The 22,904-nt window shown below is 41.9% G+C and overlaps 1 protein-coding gene across 2 annotated transcripts; it reads left to right on the top strand.

Moving 5' to 3' along the window:
• Positions 1 to 58: 58 nt before the first annotated feature.
• nit1 (nitrilase 1) lies at positions 59 to 22,546 on the top strand. 2 transcript variants are annotated; one of them, XM_060940748.1, is made up of 7 exons: positions 192 to 259; positions 2,576 to 2,785; positions 6,298 to 6,528; positions 9,778 to 9,881; positions 17,741 to 17,877; positions 17,969 to 18,094; positions 22,133 to 22,546. In XM_060940748.1, exons 3-7 carry the CDS (start codon positions 6,299 to 6,301, stop codon positions 22,391 to 22,393), a joined length of 858 nt encoding a protein of 285 aa, XP_060796731.1. In that variant the 5' UTR covers positions 192 to 259; positions 2,576 to 2,785; position 6,298; the 3' UTR covers positions 22,394 to 22,546. The 2 variants fall into 2 exon arrangements, with proteins under 2 accessions (XP_060796671.1, XP_060796731.1); XM_060940688.1 differs by lacking the exon at positions 2,576 to 2,785 and having other exon boundaries at positions 59 to 259.
• The last annotated feature ends 358 nt before the right edge of the window (positions 22,547 to 22,904 follow it).

Below are 22,904 nucleotides of genomic sequence, written 5' to 3'. Positions count from 1 at the left end.
TTATATATATATTTTTTCAGATCAGGCTCCTGCCATGGTTTTATACCTGAGGGTCAGGTTGAGACAGAAGTAAATATGAGCTGTGGTAATGATTCTTTAGTGTGATAAAGAATGAAGGTCAAAGTGCGATGAGGAACAGCATATTTGGTTGAGTTCACTAGGAGTCCATGCTTTTCTCTCAGGCTGTGTGGAAGCAGGTGCTGCTTCATCCAAAGTGCTGTTTCCTCTGGAGGTTGGAGGCACTGAGAAGTCAACACAGGTAGCGCATTGCAGCACATACACTGATTTTCATTATTAGTTTTTTTATTTTTAGGATAACAGTATTTGCAGATGTCTAACATAGACACATATAATCCAAGTGATATGTAAAAACGGGTAAATAAAGTGTCCTTGAAATCAAAATGGGTGTTTTAGAGCTTTTTGTACCTGTTCCTGAGTGTTATGGACAACATTATGGTATTAGATTAGATAGAACTTTATTGATCCCTTTGTTATTAAAGTGCATATCCTGGACCAATTTCGTGTTTTTTTTTATATGAAAGTATGTCCCTTTACACACTCATCCAGAAGGGTAATTTTGCACAAGGCCATCTGTCTACAGCAGAAAAAAATAAAATAACAAAACGCGTCTGGAAAAATCCCAAGGGAGTCTGGAGCCAGATTCGTGACGTCACCTGCGGAAGCGCCAGCAGGCTGCGCGAGCTTTGCACGGTTTCAGTGCACAGCCTGTGTAGACCAAGCGCTCCCATTTCTCTCTCACTGTCCGGTCTTTTGGGAAACGATGAGCACTAATCCCATCAAGATTGGTGTTGCTACACCCTCCTACGATACATCTGTTAACCATTTTAATCATTACGCGATAACGTTGAAGAAATGTTTTTAGCTTTTTTTTCGTTTCCGTTTCCGGTTGAGAGTACGTCTTGCGCGTTCTGGCTGCCTCTTCTCACCGGAGCTCTTATTTTATTTCTTTTTCTATTTTTTTTTTCTTTCCTATGTGTTTGTGTAGTTTGGTGTTTGTTTGAGTGTTTTGTCCGCCGGTTGTGGTGTAGCTCCGGACCCAGTTTTGGGTGTTGGTTCCCTCCAGGCCTTGGTTCGCCGTGGGTGATGCCTGTGCTCCCAGCTATGGACTGCAGTGAGCCTGTTGCTCAATTTACATCGTGGTTGTCCAGCGCTCTGCGCTTTAACGTTTGGCGTGATGTTCCGAGTGATGTTGCTCGGTGGCGTCGCAGCGGCTGTGCAGGCGGTTTGGGACACACCAGCGCTCTGCGTGGCGGAGCTTCTCTGCTCGCTGTGTGGATCCACGGCGTGGTGTTCGAGCGATGTTGCTGACGGCGTCACGGCGGCGGTGCTGGAGATGTGGGACTTGTTTTCGTGCGCCTTTTGGTGGGACTGTGGCTGCTATACCACGGGAATTACATCCTGATCCCTACTTGGTGGACTTTTTACTTTTTATTATATTTTTATTTATTTATTTATTTATTTATTCTTTCCTTGTCTATAATTGTAAAGCGTCCTTGGGTTTTTTGAAAGGCGCTATATCAATTTAACATTATTATTATTATTATTATTATTATTAAATTTGCAGAAAACCACCAGGTCGTTTTCTCATAAACAAACCAGCGCTGACGTAGGATTCAGAGGGAGGCGTCCCGCACGTGACGTCACGAAAATCAATGTTTGCCGGGAAATCCAAATGCCAAGTTTTTTCAGAGGCGGACCAATTCGCCTCAAATGGCTTGATTTCAACTGAATTTTTCTGGTATTGCGCAAGGTAAAAAAAAAATTGTGCAAAATGTTACAGATGTTTGACCAAAGTTTAATATAAAATAGAATTACATTGATCTTACTCCTGAATTTACCCGTGATGTGCGCTTTAAGATAAAGTTGATAATGTAGAATTGGTTGAATTTGGACGCAGAGTACAAGAAATAACCAAACAATACATTGTTAAAAGAAAGAGATGAGAGAGAGAGAGAGAGAGAAAATATGTTGGGAAATTAATGTTATGCAAATGAAAGCTCTTGCCAAAAAATACAAGAGTGAAGACATGACCAAAATAAATGATTAAGGACCTCTGGAGCCTGTTGACAAAAAGAGCAGTCCACCACAATGTCCTTTTTGTACCTTTTCAGAAAAGTCTTGGTAGGGTAAAAGAGAGATTTTTGTTTTAATTGTAGAGTTTACCACTTTCAGAAAAATTCTGGATGCTCTCTAAAACCTTTATGTCCTGCCCCCAGGGAGTGGCTTGTTCTACAATCGCAAGTTTTCTTTTCTTTTCACAAAAAGTAACTGATTTACATACAAACACTTCTTTACTGACAGAAGGCTAAAGACGTATCACAATCTCACTACAAAGTGCATTCAATCTAAATAAATGACTGTATAAACAAATCCAAATAAAAAAAATCACTGGGGGGGGATTTTTTTTTTAATGAAGGAAAAAAACATAAAAATGAACAAAATAAATAACTGTACAGGTCATACACGAGAGTCTAAGGGCTCATGTCAAAGATCATATTATAATGTTTTTGAGTAGTGGGTTTTTAAAAAATAATAATTTTATTAATTCCTGAAGGGAAGGAGAATGTTGAGGATGGAGCTGCCAGGCACACGAAAACGAGGAAGGCCAAAGAGGAGATACATGGATGTGGTGAGAGAGGACGTGAAAGTGGCAGGCGTGGTAGAGAAGGATGCGAAAGACAGGGAGCAATGGAGACGAAAGATCCGCTGTGGCGACCCCTAATTGGGAGCAGCCAAAAGAAGAAGAATTTATTAATTCCTGAAGGTAAATTAGGCTCTGTATTTGAGCACATATGGGAAAAGGAGACAAGGGTGACCTCGAATCATCAGGAGAAATTCAGAAAATGAGTTCAGAGGACAGGGATTGAGTTAGGTAGACATAGGAAGAAGGGTCCAGAATCGTGTGCGCTGGAGAGAAATCATCGATGGCCTATGCTCCTCAGGGGGCCAAAGGCAAAAGTAAGTATTTGAGCACACACACACATGCAGAGCAGTGAGCAGCTGCACTCAGAGAGTAGTTGGGGGTTTGGTGTCTTACTTAAAGTGCATATCACGGGTAAATTCAGGAGCAAGATCAATGTAATTCTCCTATTTTATATTAAACTTTGGTCAAATATTTCACGTTTTGTGCAATTTTTTTACCTTGCGCAAAACCAGAAAAATCCAGTTGAAATCGAGCCATTTGAGGCGAATTGGTCCGCCTCTGAAAAAACTTGGCATTTGGATTTCCCGGCAAACACTGATTTTCGTGACGTCGCGTGCGGGACGCCTCCTTCTGAATCCTACGTCAGCACTGGTTTGTTTATGAGAAAACGACCTGGTGGTTTTCTGCAAATTTCTTCAACGTTATCACGTAATTATTAAAATGGTTAACAGATGTATCGTAGGAGGGTGTAGCAACACCAATCATGATGGGATTAGTACTCATCATTTTCCAAAAGACCGGACAATGAGAGAGAAACGGGAGCGCTTGGTCTACACAGGCTGTGCACTGAAACCGCACAAAGCTCGCGCAGCCTGCTGGCGCTTCCGCAGATAACGTCACGAATCTGGCTCCAGACTCCCTTGGGATTTTTCCAGACGCGTTTTATTTATTTATTTTTTTCTGCTGTAGACAGATGGCCTTGTGCGAAATAACCCTTCTGGATGAGTGTGTAAAGGGACATACTTTCATATATATATTAAAAAAAAAATTGTTCCAGAATATGCACTTTAAGGGATTAGGTACCTTCATCGTTTCAGCCGTTGATGTAGAGGGAGGAGAAATTCACTGTTCACACTGTTCATTCCCTCCCTGTGTTTGATTTTCCAGGGAATCAAACCGACAACCTTTTGGTCCCAAACCCGCTTCTCTTAATTTTTTTTTTATTATTCACCAGTTTAAGTGCTTGAACCTGACCGTTTCATTCTAACAGACATATATTACATGTTTAAGGCCAATCCCAGCTAGTTATCAGCAAACTGTTTGGTCACCACCAAAGATCATGATGCTTATAAATATTAAAGGGGCTGACTCACCCTTCCCTGAATCCAGTTTGTTGCTTTTGTTTTGGTCATTGTGCAGCTTGTAGGATCTGGGTGGAGCAATAACCTTGCCATATAAGAATAATTACCATAACCCTTGTACATCATAGACCCATATGTGGTAAGTGCACAACATCTTGTCCTGCCCCGCCCCGTTCCACAGGCTGCAGCAAGGGGTCCTTACACTACTCTGCTGGCTCTCCTGTGCAGCAAAACCTCTACAAATTCACTGTTAATTAGTGATCCCTTCACAACCCATCTTTTTTTCATCTACGTGTCATGTAGACGTTTTCCAACGAGTTTTTCATTGTGGCTGCCAATGAGACGGCTGGGGCCAGTTCTGGTCCATTACAACAGAATAACCATACGAAACCGGATGAGTCTCGATCAGCATGCATTTGAAAATGATTTGGTTTCATAGACTCCCACTAAAGGGCGGGGACTGGGGGAAGTGGGCTGGCAACCTCTGTTAGCATTTTTTTTTGGAAGAAAAATTTCATGGTGTAGAGAAGTACCTGTCGATTCTACATCAGCACCGGCCTTGCAAGGTTCAGGATGGTTTGAACCGGTAGATGGTGTTTTTGAGCTATTTTCAATCCATTACATTACATTAGATTACAGGCATTCAGCAGACACTCTTATCCAGAGCAAAGTACAACAGGGCCCTGACATACCCACAGCCTGGGGAACAGTAGGGGGTTAGGTGCCTTGCTCAAGGGCCCTTCAGCCATTCCTGCTGGTCCAGGGAATTAAACTGGTGACCTTTTGGTCACAAAGCTGCTTCCTTAACCTTTAGGCCATGGCTTCCCCATAAAATGCTGATTTTTATAAAATGGTAATTTTGTTAATATTAACACCAGCATTGATGTGTTTCATCACAGTACAGTCATCTCAACTACTTCACAGCTCAAAAACACGTTTAAATATACAGTACCTCTTTAATGTTGCACTGTTTAGTGTTCTATACAGATTAGCCTGCAACAGGGGTGTTAAATATATCGCCTATGGGCCAAAACCAGCCATATGAGTTCCCGTTCTCTGCTTGCTTATTTATTTATTTATTTAGATTGTAATTGAATTGAATGATTTAAAAAGTGTTCCATTAGGGGGCAGTAGAGCTCAATAAAGTTCATTTCTTTAGCAAGATGAATATCTGACACTGTAACTATGTCTCCTTCCAAAATAATTCTGCAAACAATACTGATTCAAATTTTGGTTCTGGTGCGAGTTCTCTCTCTCTCTCTCTCTCTCTCTCTCTCTCAGTCCACTTCGCCCACAAATCCAGCATCTGTGATGGTATGAGGGTGCGTTAGTGCACATGACATGGGGAGCTTGTACATCTGGGAAGGCATCATTAATGCTGAATGATATTTACACGTTTCAGAGCAATATGCTGCCATCCAGACAAAATCATTTTCAGGGAAGGCCTTCCTTCTTTCAGCAAGACAATGCCAAACCGCTTTCTGCACATATTAAAACTGCATGGCTCTGTAGTAAAAGAGTCCGGGTGCTAAACTGGCCTGCCTGCAGTCCAGACCTGTCTCCCATTTAAAACATTTGGTGCATTATGAAGCGCAAAATATGACAAAGGAGACCCCGAACTGTTGAGCAACTGAAATTGGATATCAGGCAAGAATGGGACAACATTTCACTTTCAAAGCTACAGCAATTGGTCTCCTCAGTTCCGAAATGTTTACAGTGTTGTTAAAAGTAGAGGTGATGCAACACAGTGGTAAACATGCCCCTGTCCCAACTTTTTTTTGAAGTGTGTTGCTGACATCAAATTCAAAATGAGCAAGTATTTTTCAAAAAACAATAACAATTCTCAGTTTTGACATTTGATATGTTGTCTTTGGACTATTTTCAATGAAATATAGGGTTTCCATGATTCGCAAATTATTGCATTCTGTTTTTATTTACAGTTTACACAGCGCCCTAACTTCTATGAAATTGGGATTGTAGTTCTGTCCATATTTTACCAAAACTCCACATTCAAGTAATCGCCATGCTGCAGCCTTTGTTACCTAATTCTTGTTGTGGTGGCTGGAACCAAATAAAAATTCTGAGCTGCCATTGTGAATGCTCGTTTCATGCAGGTCTATGTGCTTCATTTTCAGCCACTGAAATGCTCGCACACATCTGGTCTGACTGAATGTAAACCACATACATTGTGGTCATCAGCTATGAACTGGTTAACAAATTTAAACCAAGAAATTCTCTCTCTCTCACACACGCACTCCTCATTATTTCCAGAATGACCACATCACATCCTGTGGCAGCTCTGTGTCAGCTGACGTCCACCCCTGACAAGGAGGCAAACTTCACCACGTGTAAACGTTTGATCAAGCAGGCCAAGGAAGGTGGTGCGAGCATGATCTTCCTCCCTGAGGGTTTCGATTACCTCGGCTCCAGTCGAGAAGAGACGCTGCAACTCTCTGAAAGCCTGCAGGGTGACATCATCACCAGATATTCCCAGTTAGCCAGGTCTCTGGGGTCGTGATAAACATTTCTTTTTATTACTGAAGTATGTACCGAAGGCAGCGGTGAAGGATTATCATGACAGATTGTAGTGTGAGCATGACTTATTTGCATGCACACACTCCCCATAGTGTGATTAGGAACAGGAAAGTGAAATGAAAACTGCATACGGTGATGGATAACGTGATGGCTTCACATCAGTTTTAGAAACAACAATATATGAGGGCTTTTGTAATGATTTAATAAATGAACACAGGCAATGAGAGCAAGTTCAGATTATTTTGAGGTCAGGATTGAACAGTATTGTGCCTTCATTTTAACAATATAATGCACAACCGTGCAACTAATCTTCATATAGCAGTCAGCGTTAAAGGGGTTAATTATAATCAGTAATATAACTTGTACATTTTTAATTGTTTCATGGTGCCTGTACAATTACTGAGGCATGTTTGAACGAACTAATTTCATCACAGGAAATTTTTTTTATCATTTTAATACAGCCACGATGTATATACAGAGCCCCCTAAGGGTCATGGTGGGGACTACTTTCGTGGTCCCTTGCTGGGTTTCACATGACGTCACATCCACCTCATTAATTATTCAAAACTCTAGCTGGTGGTCTACCAAAGCTCAGTTGACAAAGCGTTTGTACGGAGAAGGTGCATTGCTGGCATGAAAAATGCCTTACGCTTGCGTTGTTTGAGGTTGTTCGAATCGATCAAACTGTGAAACTGATAAAAGTTTCTTCAGGGTTCGCCATGAACTAATAAAAAAGGGTGAACGAACACAGGATTTCACAAAAAGACGTCGAGAAAGGTGGGTTTTGAACCTCTGACTGAAATCGAAGGGAGCCGAGTCGAAGCATGCTCAAGTTTGCAGTGATCACTTGGTGAAAGGTTTGTATTCCCCTCTCAGCTACGTATGTACTTAGTGTTTTCCAAGTACTTTTCTTGCTATGTGTCATTATTTTACGGTACTTTTTTTTTTTTTAAACTCACAAAGTGCTAAAGTCCCCAGCTGTTTCTTTGTTTACTCCTCACAAAGTTCATATGCATGAAGGTCGCGACAAAATTCTTCCCCAGCCATACTGTTACAATGCGCCGTGATCACTTCTCCATGTTGTTTAACTAAGATCCAGGTCTTTAAAGGGGTTTCTGATGATCTTTGCGAATGATTTACCTGAGAGATAAAAGCCAACACAAGTGAGAATCAAGTGAACCGTTTGTTTATACTTCAATTTGTAGCGTTTTGTTGTAAAGACGTGAACAAAAAGCTTTAAACAAAAAAACATACTTACACAGGCAAGAACAATCCAGGATTCATTCAGCAGCGACTTGGTACCGAGGTCCTTTACCCAGCCACGTACAAAAAAGTTGTAAGCCTCCGTACTCTTCCACGCTTTCATCTGTTTTACAGTGTAGAAGGACGTCTGCAACACCAGATAGTTCGAGATGTCGGGGAACTCGACTGAAGGGTAGTTTTCGAGATCGTATGACAAATCCTGCTTTCCCAGACTGTAGGGGTCGATTCCATTGCACATAGCAATCTTTTGAATATATCTAAAGCCAGCAGTGGCATCTAGATTATGAGCGTACTCTGATAAGTTAGCGCTAGTTGTCTGCATTATGACAGCCATTTAGACCACCAGCTATTTCACTTCCTGTGAAACCGCTAAGAAAAGTCACGTGACTGACAACCCAGCAATACTTGTGTTTCCTCACAATAAGAGGGTTAGGCTTAAAGTGCATATCACGGGTAAATTCAGGAGCAAGATCAATGTAATTCTCCTATTTTATATTAAACTTTTGGTCAAATATCCGTAACATTCTGCATTCTCTGCAATTTTTTTTACCTTGTGCAATACCAGAAAAATTCTGTTGAAATCAAGCCATTTGAGGCGAATTGGTCCGCCTCTGAAAATACTTGGCATTTGAATTTCCCGGCAAACGTTGATTTTCGTGACGTCGCGTGTGGGACGCCTCCCTCTGAATCCTACGTCAGCGCTGGTTTATGAGAAAACAACCTCGTGGTTTTCTGCAAATTTCTTCAACATTATCGCGTAATTATTAAAATGGTTAACAGTTGTATCGTAGGAGGGTGTAGCAACACCAATCTTGATGGGATTAGTACTCATCGTTTCCCAAAAGACCGGACCATGAGCGAGAAATGGGAGCGCTTGGTCTACACAGGCTGTGCACTGAAACCGTGCAAAACTCGCGCAGCCTGCTGGCGCTTCTGCAGATAACGTCACAAATCTGGCTCCAGACTCCCTTGGGATTTTTCCAGACGTGTTTTGTCATCTCATCTCATCTCATTATCTCTAGCCGCTTTATCCTTCTACAGGGTCGCAGGCAAGCTGGAGCCTATCCCAGCTGACTACGGGCGAAAGGCGGGGTACACCCTGGACAAGTCGCCAGGTCATCACAGGGCTGACACATAGACACAGACAACCATTCACACCTACGGTCAATTTAGAGTCACCAGTTAACCTAACCTGCATGTCTTTGGACTGTGGGGGAAACCGGAGCACCCGGAGGAAACCCACGCGGACACGGGGAGAACATGCAAACTCCACACAGAAAGGCCCTCGCCGGCCCCAGGGCTCGAACCCAGGACCTTCTTGCTGTGAGGCGACAGCGCTAACCACTACACCACCGTGCCGCGACGTGTTTTGTTATTATTATTTTTTTCTGCTGTAGACAGATGGCCTTGTGCAAAGTTACCCTTCTGGATGAGTGTGTAAAGGGACATACTTTCATATTAAAATAAAAATGAAATTGGTCCAGAATATGCACTTTAATGTAAACGTATTGCAAGGGACCGCAAAAGTAGCTAAAAAAAAAAATCCCCACCATGACCCTTAGGGGGCTCTGGATATATACAGTAGCTACAGCTACATATTTACCGTTTATCTCCTTTGGACATAATGTATACAAATGTACACATGAAGTTCCATAGCATTTTTCCTTGTGTCCGAAGGGTTTTTAAAAAAAAAAAAGTTTTAGAAGGCACATGTCAAAAAGGCAATGGAAGAGCAATAGCATAAAGAAACAGGAGCTTTATTAATGTTTCATGAAAAGATGTAATGCATTAGTGTATTTTAAAGGACTTTTTTTATTCCATAATAGTAATTTTAAAAAAGTTGGACCACACTTAAAGCGTATTGCAGTACATTTTATAGCTATATCATTTTCATGATGAAAGTGTGTGGCAAAGTGAGCTGTAGGATTGATTTAGTGCCTCTGTCTCTGTAAGGAAGCTGAAAGTGTGGCTGTCTCTGGGAGGTTTCCATGAACGAGGGCATGACTGGGAGAACGACAGACGCATCTACAACAGCCATGTCATCATTAATGGCCAAGGTACCACACCACCCATGAACTCCAATAGATAAAGGACAAACATGGTAAATGTTATGACTGCACTGATTAATTTATTTAAAAAAATAGAACAATAATTTACCTTAGGAATGTAGAAAACAATAATAAGGCCCCCGTCACACTTATTCGGAATTAGCAGGAATCTAGCAGAACCAGCCGGAATGAAAAATTTTTCAAAATTTGTGCCACATTCAGGCAGGAATTTCAAACTGACCAACATTCTTACAGCTTTGTAAGAATGCCGTCCGAATACTTAGAATGCGCTTTGAACCTGCCTCGAATGATTCTTGCGCATTCCGGGTGTATTAGCTTTCGAATGCAGTTGGAACATAGTCGGAATACCTAGAATGCAGTAAGAATATTAAGAATGCACTTCGAATGCCGTACGAGTGCGGTTCGATTGCTGCCCGAATACCACCCTAAGTCTGGTTGGAAGATGCCTTGAATGCTGTACGAATTCACCTCAAATGCGGTCGGAACGCTCCCGGAATAGCCGCCGAATATGTTTCAAACGTCTAAGAATTCAAAGAAAATGCAGCTCGAATACTTAGAATGTACTTCAAATATCCCGGAATATATGAAGAATTTTCATTCCGACGGCATTCCGGCTCATTCGAGGCACATTCGGGACATTCTGGCAGGATTTGAAGCGGCTTGCCATTTTGACTTTTCTCTCGAACGCGATCAGAATGTTTCGAATGCTGTTGGAATGCCGTAAGAATATTCAGAATGCAGTCAGAATACACTTCAATGAATGCCGTTCGATATTTCTCCTCTTCGAATGCACGTCGAATGTTTTGAGCATGAGCAAAACATTCAGGCCGGCCACAAGAATGGGCCCGAATGTTTGGAATGCACTCAGGATGCAGTCAGAATTTTTAGAATGTACTTCGAATATCCCGGAATATACGAAGAATTTTCATTCCGACAGCATTCTGGCTCATTCCGCCTCTCATGTTACTACCCTATAAAGGTTTTTTGTTTGGTTGTTTTTTTTTTTCCTTTTTTTTTTTGGCCAAAAAAAAAAAAAAAAGGTTGCCATTTGGATTTAAAGACTCTAATACATAAGAGTCTTTGATTGGATAATTACTGCAGTGATTAATGTGTTTCAGCGGGCAACAATTCTTTTAACCCAAATTGATGCAGTGAGTAGCTTCTCATTTCCGAAACAACCATGTCAGAAGACGTATACTGTAGTCATGTAAAAGATGTTACCGTGTTTCAGAAGGGTCAACTTATTGACCTGAATCAAGCAAAGACAAGAACTAAGGAGATTACTAAAATGACTGGAATTGGGTTAAAAACTGTAAAACACATTATTAAAACCTGGAAGGATAGTGATGAACCATCAACTTTGTGGAAAAAATGTGGTTGAAAAAGATCCTGACTGACCATGATCAGAGATCACTTAAAGGTAGACTGCCTTTCAGTTTTTTCAAGCTTAGGTCATAAAAAGAATGACACCCAATTATTTTTTTTTAGTGGACCGAAAGTTACTGAATTTGAATCGCAAATTTCCAATTTTATTAGTTTTTTTTTAATAGAACAGTTAATGAATTTAGAGCTATATGGCCCTAAATTCTCTATTTTTTTCCTGCTTCACCATGACGCAATACAAGATACTACGTCATGCATCACGTGGTGGGCTTTCCCCATTCGTGCAAGGCATTGTGGGATACAAATTTGAAACAGGAGAGAAAAATGGAGGACGTGAGTGTGCGAATGAAACGTGAAAGACCAACTACAGTAACGGAAAGCGAGAAGAAAAGACGTTATGTTGCGAAGGAAAGGAAACGCAGGACCAAACTAATAAATATCGGCGGTCAGCGAGCACCTCGGTGTGATCAGCTGTTTGTTTAGCGACAGAATGATGGAACTGTCAGTGCATGGTCAAAGGTAAACCTGTAGATGGCAGTAATGCAACACTGTGGATGCCAGCTGCTGTAAAACTCAAAAGAAGGTAAACCTGCACATGTGCACACGGACTTCCTCTGTCTGCTTGATTGTGTGAAGCGAGTGATGTCATGCACATTATTTACTAGGGAATCCCCTCAAATAACTTCCCAGCCACAGAATGGCCTGATATTTTGTGAGATATTACAGAAGTAAACATATCACAATGACCAAATTTCAGATGGAACTAAATTTCACCGATTTTATGAAATCGAAAGACCGTCTAGCTTTAAATGCTTGGTGAAGTCGAATCGCAAAAAAAAAAAATTGACAGTAGAACTCACAGCTATGTTTAATAGTGAAATTAAGAGTATTTCCACACTCGGTGCGATGAGAACTTGCAGGATTGGGACTAAACATCTGTGTGCCCATAAGAAAACCACTTGTTAGTCAGACTAATCAGGAGAAAAGTCTTCAATTTGTTCGGGAGCATAAAGATTGGACTCTAGAACAATGAAAAAGGTCATGTGGTCTGATGAGTCCAGATTGACCCTATTCTTAAGTGATGGGTGTGTCAGGGTAAGAAGGGAATCACGTGAAGTGATGCACCCATCATGCATAATGGCCACTGTACAAGCCTCTGGAGACAGTGTTATGATCTGGGGTTGATTCAGTTGGTTAGGTTGAGGCTTAGGCCCTGTCCACACGGTAACGGATTCAGGTGACTCCGATACAATTGCTTATCGTTTAGGCCTGGCATCCACACGGCACCGGCGTTTTGGGTGCCCAAAACGCAATCTTTTTGAGAACGGGTTCCAGAGTGGAAAGATCTGGCAACGTTGCCGTTGTGAAGTCGTCTGGATGAGTAGAACGGATTTGTTTACGATGACGTCACAACCACATGACTGTGAGTGCTTCACGCCGGGTAGAAGTGTAACGAACTCAATGCGAGTTGTCAACAAATCCGATAACTTGGTTCATGAAACGCGCTTACAAAATATTTTCACTGTGAATATTTATTGTGTAATGGTGCAGAGAGAGAGAGGGAGGGAGAGAGAGAATAGCCCTTAGGGCAGAGTCAATCCCGCCAGCAAAAATAGGGAAAAAAAGGAGCGATCTCACCTCTTCAGATGTTGGTTTAAGTCCTACAATACATTCCTCAAAAAGGGCGTAGAAGAGCAAATTAATCCATCAACGTGTAGCATTCAATTTATTCCGGACCATTAAAGACGCCGCCTTCCGCGTAGAATCATACGTCATCCTCGCCGCCATATTGGATAGGTCAAAGCGGAGAATAAAGATTCATGTGCTGCGTTTAACTGTACCAACAGGTTTGCCATCCAAACGAGATCACATGGGATTACCTTTCACAGGTGAGACTGGAAAAATACTTTTCATTGTATTTGGTCATTATAATGTAATTTTACGAACAGATTTTCCTGACTTTGTGGCTAATATGAAGTCTCGCGCACAATAGTTTATGCGCATGCGTCCTTACTTCTTCTATTGTTCTGGTGTCTCCGAAGGGACCGTCTTACAGCGCCCCTAGAGGTGTGGCATGTGTATTGCATCATTTTCAGCAAGCGTTACGTTGCCATATAGACCTGATATTTTACTGATCGTTGCCCATTTGGACGCGATATTTTTTTAAATAACATCTCGTTGCCGTTGTCGTGTGGATGTAGCCTTAGTAACATTATGGGGCAATAAAATTAAGTCAGCTGATGACCTGAATGTACTGAATGACCAGGTCATTATCATATCAATGGATTATTTCTTCCCTGATGGCACGGGCATAAAATTAAGGCTCAGACTGTGAAAGAGTGGTTCAGGGAGCATGAGAAATACAACCCCGATTCCAAAAAAGTTGGGACAAAGTACAAATTGTAAATAAAAACGGAATGCAATGATGTGGAAGTTTCAAAATTCCATATTTTATTCAGAATAGAACATGGATGACATATCAAATGTTTAAACTGAGAAAATGTATCATTTAAAGAGAAAAATTAGGTGATTTTTAAATTTCATGACAACACATCTCAAAGTTGGGACAAGGCCATGTTTACCACTGTGAGACATCCCCTTTTCTCTTTACAACAGTCTGTAAACGTCTGGGGACTGAGGAGACAAGTTGCTCAAGTTTAGGGATAGGAATGTTAACCCATTCTTGTCTAACGTGGGATTCTAGTTGCTCAACTATCTTAGGTCTTTTTTGTCGTATCTTCCGTTTTATGATGCGCCAAATGTTTTCTATGGGTGAAAAATCTGGACTGCAGGCTGGCCAGTTCAGTACCCGGACCCTTCTTCTACGCAGCCATGATGCTGTAATTGATGCAGTATGTGGTTTGGCATTGTCATGTTGGAAAATGCAAGGTCTTCTCTGAAAGAGACGTCGTCTGGATGGGAGCATATGTTGCTCTAGAACCTGGATATACCTTTCAGCATTGATGGGGTCTTTCCAGATGTGTAAGCTGCCCATGCCACACGCACTAATGCAACCCCATACCATCAGAGATGCAGGCTTCTGAACTGAGCGCTGATAACAACTTGGGTCGTCCTTCTCCTCTTTAGTCCGAATGACACGGCGTCCCTGATTTCCATAAAGAACTTCAAATTTTGATTCATCTGACTACAGAACAGTTTTCCACTTTGCCACAGTCCATTTTAAATGAGCCTTGGCCCAGAGAAGACGTCTGTGCTTCTGGATCATGTTTAGATACGGCTTCTTCTTTGAACTATAGAGTTTTAGCTGGCAACGGCGGATGGCACGGTGAATTGTGTTCACAGATAATGTTCTCTGGAAATATTCCTGAGCCCATTTTGTGATTTCCAATACAGAAGCATGCCTGTATGTGATGCAGTGCCGTCTAAGGGCCCGAAGATCACGGGCACCCAGTATGGTTTTCCGGCCTTGAGCCTTACGCACAGAGATTCTTCCAGATTCTCTGAATCTTTTGATGATATTATGCACTGTAGATGATGATATGTTCAAACTCTTTGCACTTTTACACTGTCGAACTCCTTTCTGATATTGCTCCACTATTTGTCGGCGCAGAATTAGGGGGATTGGTGATCCTCTTCCCATCTTTACTTCTGAGAGCCGCTGCCACTCCAAGATGCTCTTTTTATACCCAGTCATGTTAATGACCTATTGCCAATTGACCTAATGAGTTGCAATTTGGTCCTCCAGCTGTTCCTTTTTTGTACCTTTAACTTTTCCAGCCTCTTATTGCCCCTGTCCCAACTTTTTTGAGATGTGTTGCTGTCATGAAATTTCAAATGAGCCAATATTTGGCATGAAATTTCAAAATGTCTCACTTTCGACATTTGATATGTTGTCTATGTTCTATTGTGAATACAATATCAGTTTTTGAGATTTGTAAATTATTGCATTCTGTTTTGATTTACAATTTGTACTTTTTCCCAACTTTTTTTTGGAATCGGGGTTGTAATTTTCACACATGAATTGGCCATCACAGGGTCCTGACCTTAACCCCACTGAGAATCTTTGGGATGTACTGGAGAAGGCTTTACGCAGTGGTTCGACTCTCCCTTCATCAGTACAAGATCTTGGTGAAAAATTAATCCAACTCTGGACTAAAATAAATGTTGTGATATTGAAACAATGCCATTGCGAATGCATGCTGTAATCAAAGCAAAAGGTGGTCCAAGCTTTAGTATGTGTGACTTTTTTTTTTTTAACTACTACTATTATTAAAATACTACTATTGACCTTTAAAGCACTGAATGGTCTCGCACCACAGTACCTGAGTGAATTTCTGGTCCTTTATGACCTGCCACACCTACTTGGATCAAAAGGTGCAGGCTATCTTCTGGTACCTTGTATAGTGAAGGCTACATCAGGGGGCAGAGCCTTTTCTTACAAAGCCCCACAGTTATGGAACAGCCTTCCAAGTAGTGTTCGGGAATCAGACACAGTGTCAGCATTTAAGTCTCAGCTGAAAACATATCTGTTTAGTCAAGCCTTTTGTTAATGGTGTTTATGAGGTAAAGGTGTAGATCTGGAGGATCCTCAGACAGAGTGTTTTGGTAAACTGGGATGTATGGATGCTGTCAGTCCCCCACTCGCTTGCTCACTCGAGTTTGTTGACGGTGTAGTGGCTGCTGCTTTCTGTCCCGGGGCTCCCTCATGCCTGTGTTACCTTCTGGCTCTCCCCTTTTAGTTATGCTGTCATAGTTTTGCCGGAGTCCCTGCTTACATTCAGCACAAAATGTATACTGTTTTCTACTTATGCAGGTGACACTGGGCATACCCAACAACCTGTGTCGTCATCGTGTCCCCCCGTCCCCCCCCCCCCGTCTATCCCTCTGAATTACATGTCAATCCTGAGATCAAGATGCTGACCTCTTCTGCTCCTCGGACCTGCCTTGATCCATCCTGATGCCCTACGTCTGGTTGGAGTCTCATCGCATTGCTCCTGTAGAGGATGGCCCCATGTGGACAGTTGAAAGTCACACCTGGAGGACACTCTGGACTCTTACAGTAATGCTTTTATGGCCGAGGACTACAGTCGACTTGCTAACTTTAGGACTGCAGTTGTCATGAACAGTTTTGCACTCAAGTTTCCATCAGTGAAGAGTTACACCATCAACAAATCTGACTTCATGTTAAAACTGTTAAAAATGTTAGTCATGTTGTCTGTTGTTGTCCAAATGAGGATGGGTTCCCTTTTGAGTCTGGTTCCTCTCAAGGTTTCTTCCTTGTGTTGTCTGAGGGAGTTTTTCCTTGCCACCGTCACCACAGGCTTGCTCATTGGGGATAGATTAGGGATAAAATTAGCTCATGTTTAGTCATTTAAATTCTGTAAAGCTGCTTTGCGACAATGTCTATTGTTAAAAGTGCTATACAAATAAACTTGACTTGCCTTTTTTAAGCAAGGTAGTGTAATTTTGCATTACAGCATCATAACTTGTGAAACCTGTAAGTACTAAAACACGTGAAACATGCTGGTATAGGAAATAATCAGTAACAGAGTGGTGGTGTGATCAGTGTTGTGTGTGTGTGTGTGTGTGGGTTTTTTTTTAAATTACAAAAAATGTTATTGAGAAGCACAAAACCCTCCATCTTAAAAAAAAAAGGTCCTGTGTTGGAAATCTTAAAACAAGAGCTATACATCTGACTGATACAAGCATTGGCACTGGAGAGTTCTTCCATACATGCTACAATTAGTCACTTTTTAAAGCTGTATACTGATCTCATCTCATTATCTCTAGCCGCTTTATCCTGTTCTACAGGGTCGCAGGCAAGCTGGAGCCTATCCCAGCTGACTACGGGCGAAAGGCGGGGTACACCCTGGACAAGTCGCCAGGTCATCACAGGGCTGACACATAGACACAGACAACCATTCACACTTACATTCACACCTACGGTCAATTTAGAGTCACCAGTTAACCTAACCTGCATGTCTTTGGACTGTGGGGGAAACCGGAGCACCCGGAGGAAACCCACGCAGACACGGGGAGAACATGCAAACTCCGCACAGAAAGACCGTCGCCGGCCACGGGGCTCGAACCCAGGACCTTCTTGCTGTGAGGCGACGGCACTAACCACTACACCACCGTGCTGCCCGCTGTATACTGTAAATCGAAATTTTGTTGTACAAGTCTCTGTTGTTACTATAAAGAAGATAGCGTATTAGTCAGTTGTCTTTACATCCAGATGGTGACTTTTACACCAAACCAGACTCAACATTGATCAGAATTTGGCACTGATTCGACCCCCACCTACTGCACATAAGTGTTTGAGAGCTGCAGGTCAGAGCCTGCGCTGGTGTTGACTGAATTTAGATTATTCCATTTAGTTTGCCTATGTATATGTGTGAAAAGAGGCCATGATAAAAACAAAACTTATTTAAAAGTTTACGCATTTGAGCAGTAAATGTGAATTGAACACTCACTCGGCATGATCTTTGTGTGATTTCCCGCAGGTGAGATTGTGTCTGTGTACAGAAAAGGTCACCTGTTTGATGTCGAGTTGACAGGAAGAGGTGTGTCCTTAAAAGAGAGCGTCTTCACCATTCCTGGTCCCAGTTTAGTGCCACCTGTTCAGACCCCGGTTGGAAAGGTACACTGCTTTCTGTAGGAATCCAAGTTTGCGTTTTATTTAATTTTTTTTAAAGAAGTGAGGTTTATTAGACTGTCCATTGGTTGTACAGGTGGGACTGGGGATCTGCTATGACCTGCGCTTCCCCGAGATGTCCTCGGCTCTTCAGAGGCACGGGGCGGAGATCCTCACTTATCCATCAGCATTTACCGTGGCAACAGGCACCGCCCACTGGGAGGTAAGAGCCTGCAGATGGGTGACAAATCAAAGAAAAATAATACCTGGTTTCTCTGTTTTGATGTGGGAGAATTTTTTATTAATTGTATTTAGTTTTATCCTTAATTATAATACAGTACAAAAATAATATACTCAAAATTGAAGAGTAAAAAGAGAAACAAACAAAGGAGGCAAAAATACAAGAGAAATAAGTTAAAAAAAAACCTTAACAAATGAACAGAGCCTGTGTGTTGAGAGAAGTCTGCCATATTATTCATGTTAACCATTTTTCTCCAGCCATTTATAAACAATTCTTCCTTCATTTTCCACTTGTGTATATAAGATCACAAGTATATCATCTATGATTGACAGCCATTGTTTGTGACTTGGTGCTTGGTCCAAGGTATAAAACAAAACAAGATTTAGGAATTACATAACCCAATACTTCACAGAGAGCTGAGTGAACATCCCCCAGAATGGCTGTATTTCCAGAAAATGTGTGTGGGGTCTGGATCCATGTGGTTATATAGTCTCCAGCATCATCTTTTTTACTTTTAGGAGTGATGAATTGGGTTCGGTGGCACAATGGTGTAGTGGTTAGCACTGTCACATCACTGTCATCTCATTATCTCTAGCCGCTTTATCCTGCTCTACAGGGTCGCAGGCAAGCTGGAGCCTATCCCAGCTGACTACGGGCGAAAGGCGGGGTACACCCTGGACAAGTCGCCAGGTCATCACAGGGCTGACACATAGGCTACGTTTACATTAGACCGTATCTGTCTCGTTTTCTTCGCGGATGCACTGTCCGTTTACATTAAACCGCCTGGAAACGCCGGGAAACGGGAATCCGCCAGCGTCCACGTATTCAATCCAGATCGTGTCAGCTCCGGTGCTGTGTAAACATTCAGAATACGCGGATACGCTGTGCTGAGCTCTAGCTGGCGTCGTCATTGGACAACGTCACTGTGACATCCACCTTCCTGATTCGCTGGCGTTGGTCATGTGACGCGACTGCTGAAAAACGGCGCGGACTTCCGCCTTGTATCACCTTTCATTAAAGAGTATAAAAGTATGAAAATACTGCAAATACTGATGCAAATACTGCCCATTGTGTAGTTATGATTGTCTTTAGGCTTGCCATCCTTCCACTTGCAAGTAGTAAGTGATCTGCGCTGGGATCACACACACAGCGGCTCAGTCCCGAATCACAGCTTGTTCACTTCACTCGCGTGCTCTGTGAGCTGCGCAGGGCCGGAGTGCGCACCCTCCAGAGGGCACTCGCTGTTCAGGGCGGAGTGATTTGGAGCGCAGGATGCCTGCAGAGCCGAGCATATCCGTGTATTGGTGTTGCTGTGTGCACGCAAATCGCGTATTGGTGTTGCTGTGTGCACGCAAATCGTGTATTGGTGTTGCTGTGTGCACACTAATCGTTTTAAAAACGTTAATCTGATGATCCGCTGATACGGTCTAATGTAAACATGGGCATAGACACAGACAACCATTCACACTCACATTCACACCTACGGTCAATTTAGAGTCACCAGTTAACCTAACCTGCATGTCTTTGGACTGTGGGGGAAACCGGAGCACCCGGAGGAAACCCACGCGGACACGGGGAGAACATGCAAACTCCGCACAGAAAGGCCCTCGCTGGCCACAGGGCTCGAACCCGGACCTTCTTGCTGTGAGGCGACAGCGCTAACCACTACACCACCGTGCCGCCCACTGTAGCTTTTATTTTATTTAAAAAAGAATTGTGATGTCTAAATCCTAGAAGAAGACAAAATTGCACTTTTTACTCAGGAAAAAAGCAAAATGGTTTATAGAGATGAGAAAAGTAAAAAAAAAAAAAGACTCTTATATGAAACAGAGTTTATTGGTATAATATATACAGTATTTCCCAGTAGTCAGTGGATCTGTGGCCCTGAGAGAGCTGGGATGGTGTCGTGCAGTCTCTTATTTTGGTTTGTCCTCAAATTCTCACAGAAAAATTTTGAAAATGACATTACTATATTAATAAATTGAATCCAGTATTTAATGCAAATATTCTTTGGTGCATGTGAAGATCTGTCTTGCTTGTCTTTAATTTTTGTAGTAATAACTGCAGACTCCTATTCAAAATAATAAACGTCAGGAAAAAATGTAGCAAAACTGAGTCATTTTAATTATACAGTATATCTTGCAGGAAAACTGGAAAGATTAGCACACACTCCCAGTGCAACGAGGTGCAAAGAGCACGCTGCCATAGGTGGTGTGTAAATTAGGGGGGTCTGGGGGCATGCTTCTGGAAAATTTTGAAATATAAGGGTTAATTTCGTGGCTTCTGGTGACATGTAGAGCTGATTTTTACCAGTTCAACATGTTGGAGGGTATATTTCACTTATAATTTTACTGACCCTAAAAAGAAGAAAAAAAAAAACCGTCAGTCCAATACTCACTTGCATCTCACAAGCAGTGTCCTGTTCCAAAGGAGACTGCAGTTTATTTCACATTAAACAAAGTGAATGGTGATGCAACATGGTACGAGTTGTTCAAAATACTGATCGATACATTTCCACAATAGTGCAGATGACTAAATCCTCTCACTGTCAGACTCGAGCTGGTCAGAAACGTGCGGCGAACAGGCCGTCGCAGTCTCACAACTACGAGATTGTTTGTTTGTTTTCCGCGGTTTTCTTTGTGGAAAAACTCCGTAATTAAGCTACAACCCATTGGTGTTTTGCTTACTTGTACCCGGCTTGAAGGCTCTGCCATTTTTGTACAAGTTACCTATAAATATTAATTATGCATTGCTCATCCAATCAACGCAGGATACCGCACACATTTAGCCAATCAGCGCGGAATACCCTTCTCTGACATCAGCTGTGAACTTGGGTCAGGTTCAGGGCCATGGGCTTGTATGGACTGGATTGATTACCTGCTCAAAGGCTACAAAACACATGCCGGTTGATTCTAGCTTTATACTGTAGGCTTAAATTGGAAGCGTCGCTGCAGCGGTGTAATTGATTGATTTTTATTTGACATTCTCAGTTCTTGTATAAAAAATAAATGCATGATTTAGTTTCAAATAAACCACACCACATACTTAAACTAAAAACAGAGAGTCAGGATAACACAATAAAGCTCGAAAGCTTATTTCCATTGTGGTCCTTTGATGTTGGATGGCAGCAGATGTAAAAATGACAAGAGTGGCGCTGTGACATTACTAAAATTGTAAAACAAAATTACATAGACAGTATACACATCAGATTAACATTGTATACATACTATATAAGTGCAAGCCCTACACTATCTGATCTCTAAGCCATGTTTGCACAGCACGTTTAAACCCATCCAAACTAATGATTACCTTAATATTACCTGGTAACTTATTCCACAGACTAGTTGCAACATATATAAAAAGGAGTCCTTCCCTATTTTAGTTTGCACTCTTGGAGGAACAAAATCTGTGGAACACCCCCTAGTGAAGTAACTATGAACATCCCTCACTCTACTAAAAAATTATTTAAATATTTAGGGACATCTCCATTTACAATCTTATATACCATGCTCAATTCAATTTGAGAGACTCTATCCTCTACCCTCAACCATCCCAGCCGCTTAAAATGATGAGGATCAAGGTGAGTTCTTGGGGGCAGATCCAAAATGGTCCTTACTAATTTATTTTGTGAGGTCTGGAGCCTGTTCTTGAAATACCTAGTAAGGCCATTATACCAAGAGCAACAGGCATAATCATAGTAGGGCTGAATTATAGCGCCTGCTAAGGTCAACATAGCCTTCTTATGGGTAGCGGCATGTCACTAAGCGTATCAATCAATAAATTAAGCGTAGCTGGGCTGCTACACTAGGATGCTTCAGGGAAAACCCTGTCATATAAACGACCTGAACAGGTTTTTACAGATAGACTGTACAACTGATTTGAAGCTTGTATTCAGGACATTGGGAATATGGCGCAGATATGGAAAATGTAAAAAAAAAAAATTGAATCAATTAGAAGATATGTTTTGCTCGTGCTGGCACATGAAGCTCAGTTGTCGTTGTGATTCTGTGGTTTTTTCAGGTTCTCCTGCGGGCCAGAGCCATCGAGACTCAGTGTTACGTCCTGGCTGCTGCTCAGGTTGGAGCTCATCATGCAAAGCGCTCCTCATACGGCCACACCCTCGCTGTGGACCCGTGGGGTGTGGTCGTAGCAGACTGTGGGGGGACGGATGTGGGCGTGGCTTTGGTGGAGGTTGACGTGCACAGACTACAGGACACTAGAAGGGACATGCCAGTGCAGCAGCACAGGAGGGAGAAGGAGTTTTACTCTGGTCTGGACTGAACAGAGACTCAAAATCATAACGTGAAACGAAACATTATGTCCGTTTACCTTCTAGAAGATCCAACATTATACAGAATAAATTATAATGTACTGTCTATAATCACAAAAATAAATGACTTAACATGCAGGTTTGAATGATCTGTTACAAATCCACTGATACTCTTTTCATTGTGTTGGCGACTCTGTGCTCCTTCAGCCTGACGTTTGCAGCTTCCTACTTTTGTACTACTTGTGCAATACAGACTTCCCATTAAACTACAAGATTGTATTTCTCAACAGACGTTTCTTTTAGACATCAAACATGTCTCTGTGTTCGCTGCCAAATTGCACCAGCTAAGTAAATAATTCATCGACACAGGTTTAAGAAAAACACAAATTTACAGATTAGAAAATAAGTGACGAATGTCCATGTGCTTTGACAATTCAGGACACATAACTCATACAGACTATTTCAACTATTTTTATGTATTTATTTATTACTAATAATAACATAGTTATAATGAGATGAGAT

The sequence above is a fragment of the Neoarius graeffei genome, chromosome 1 (assembly GCF_027579695.1).
Source record: "Neoarius graeffei isolate fNeoGra1 chromosome 1, fNeoGra1.pri, whole genome shotgun sequence".
NCBI lineage: Eukaryota > Metazoa > Chordata > Actinopteri > Siluriformes > Ariidae > Neoarius > Neoarius graeffei.
Note: the sequence above shows the minus strand (reverse complement) of the source record. Positions and strands in the feature narration are given on the sequence as shown.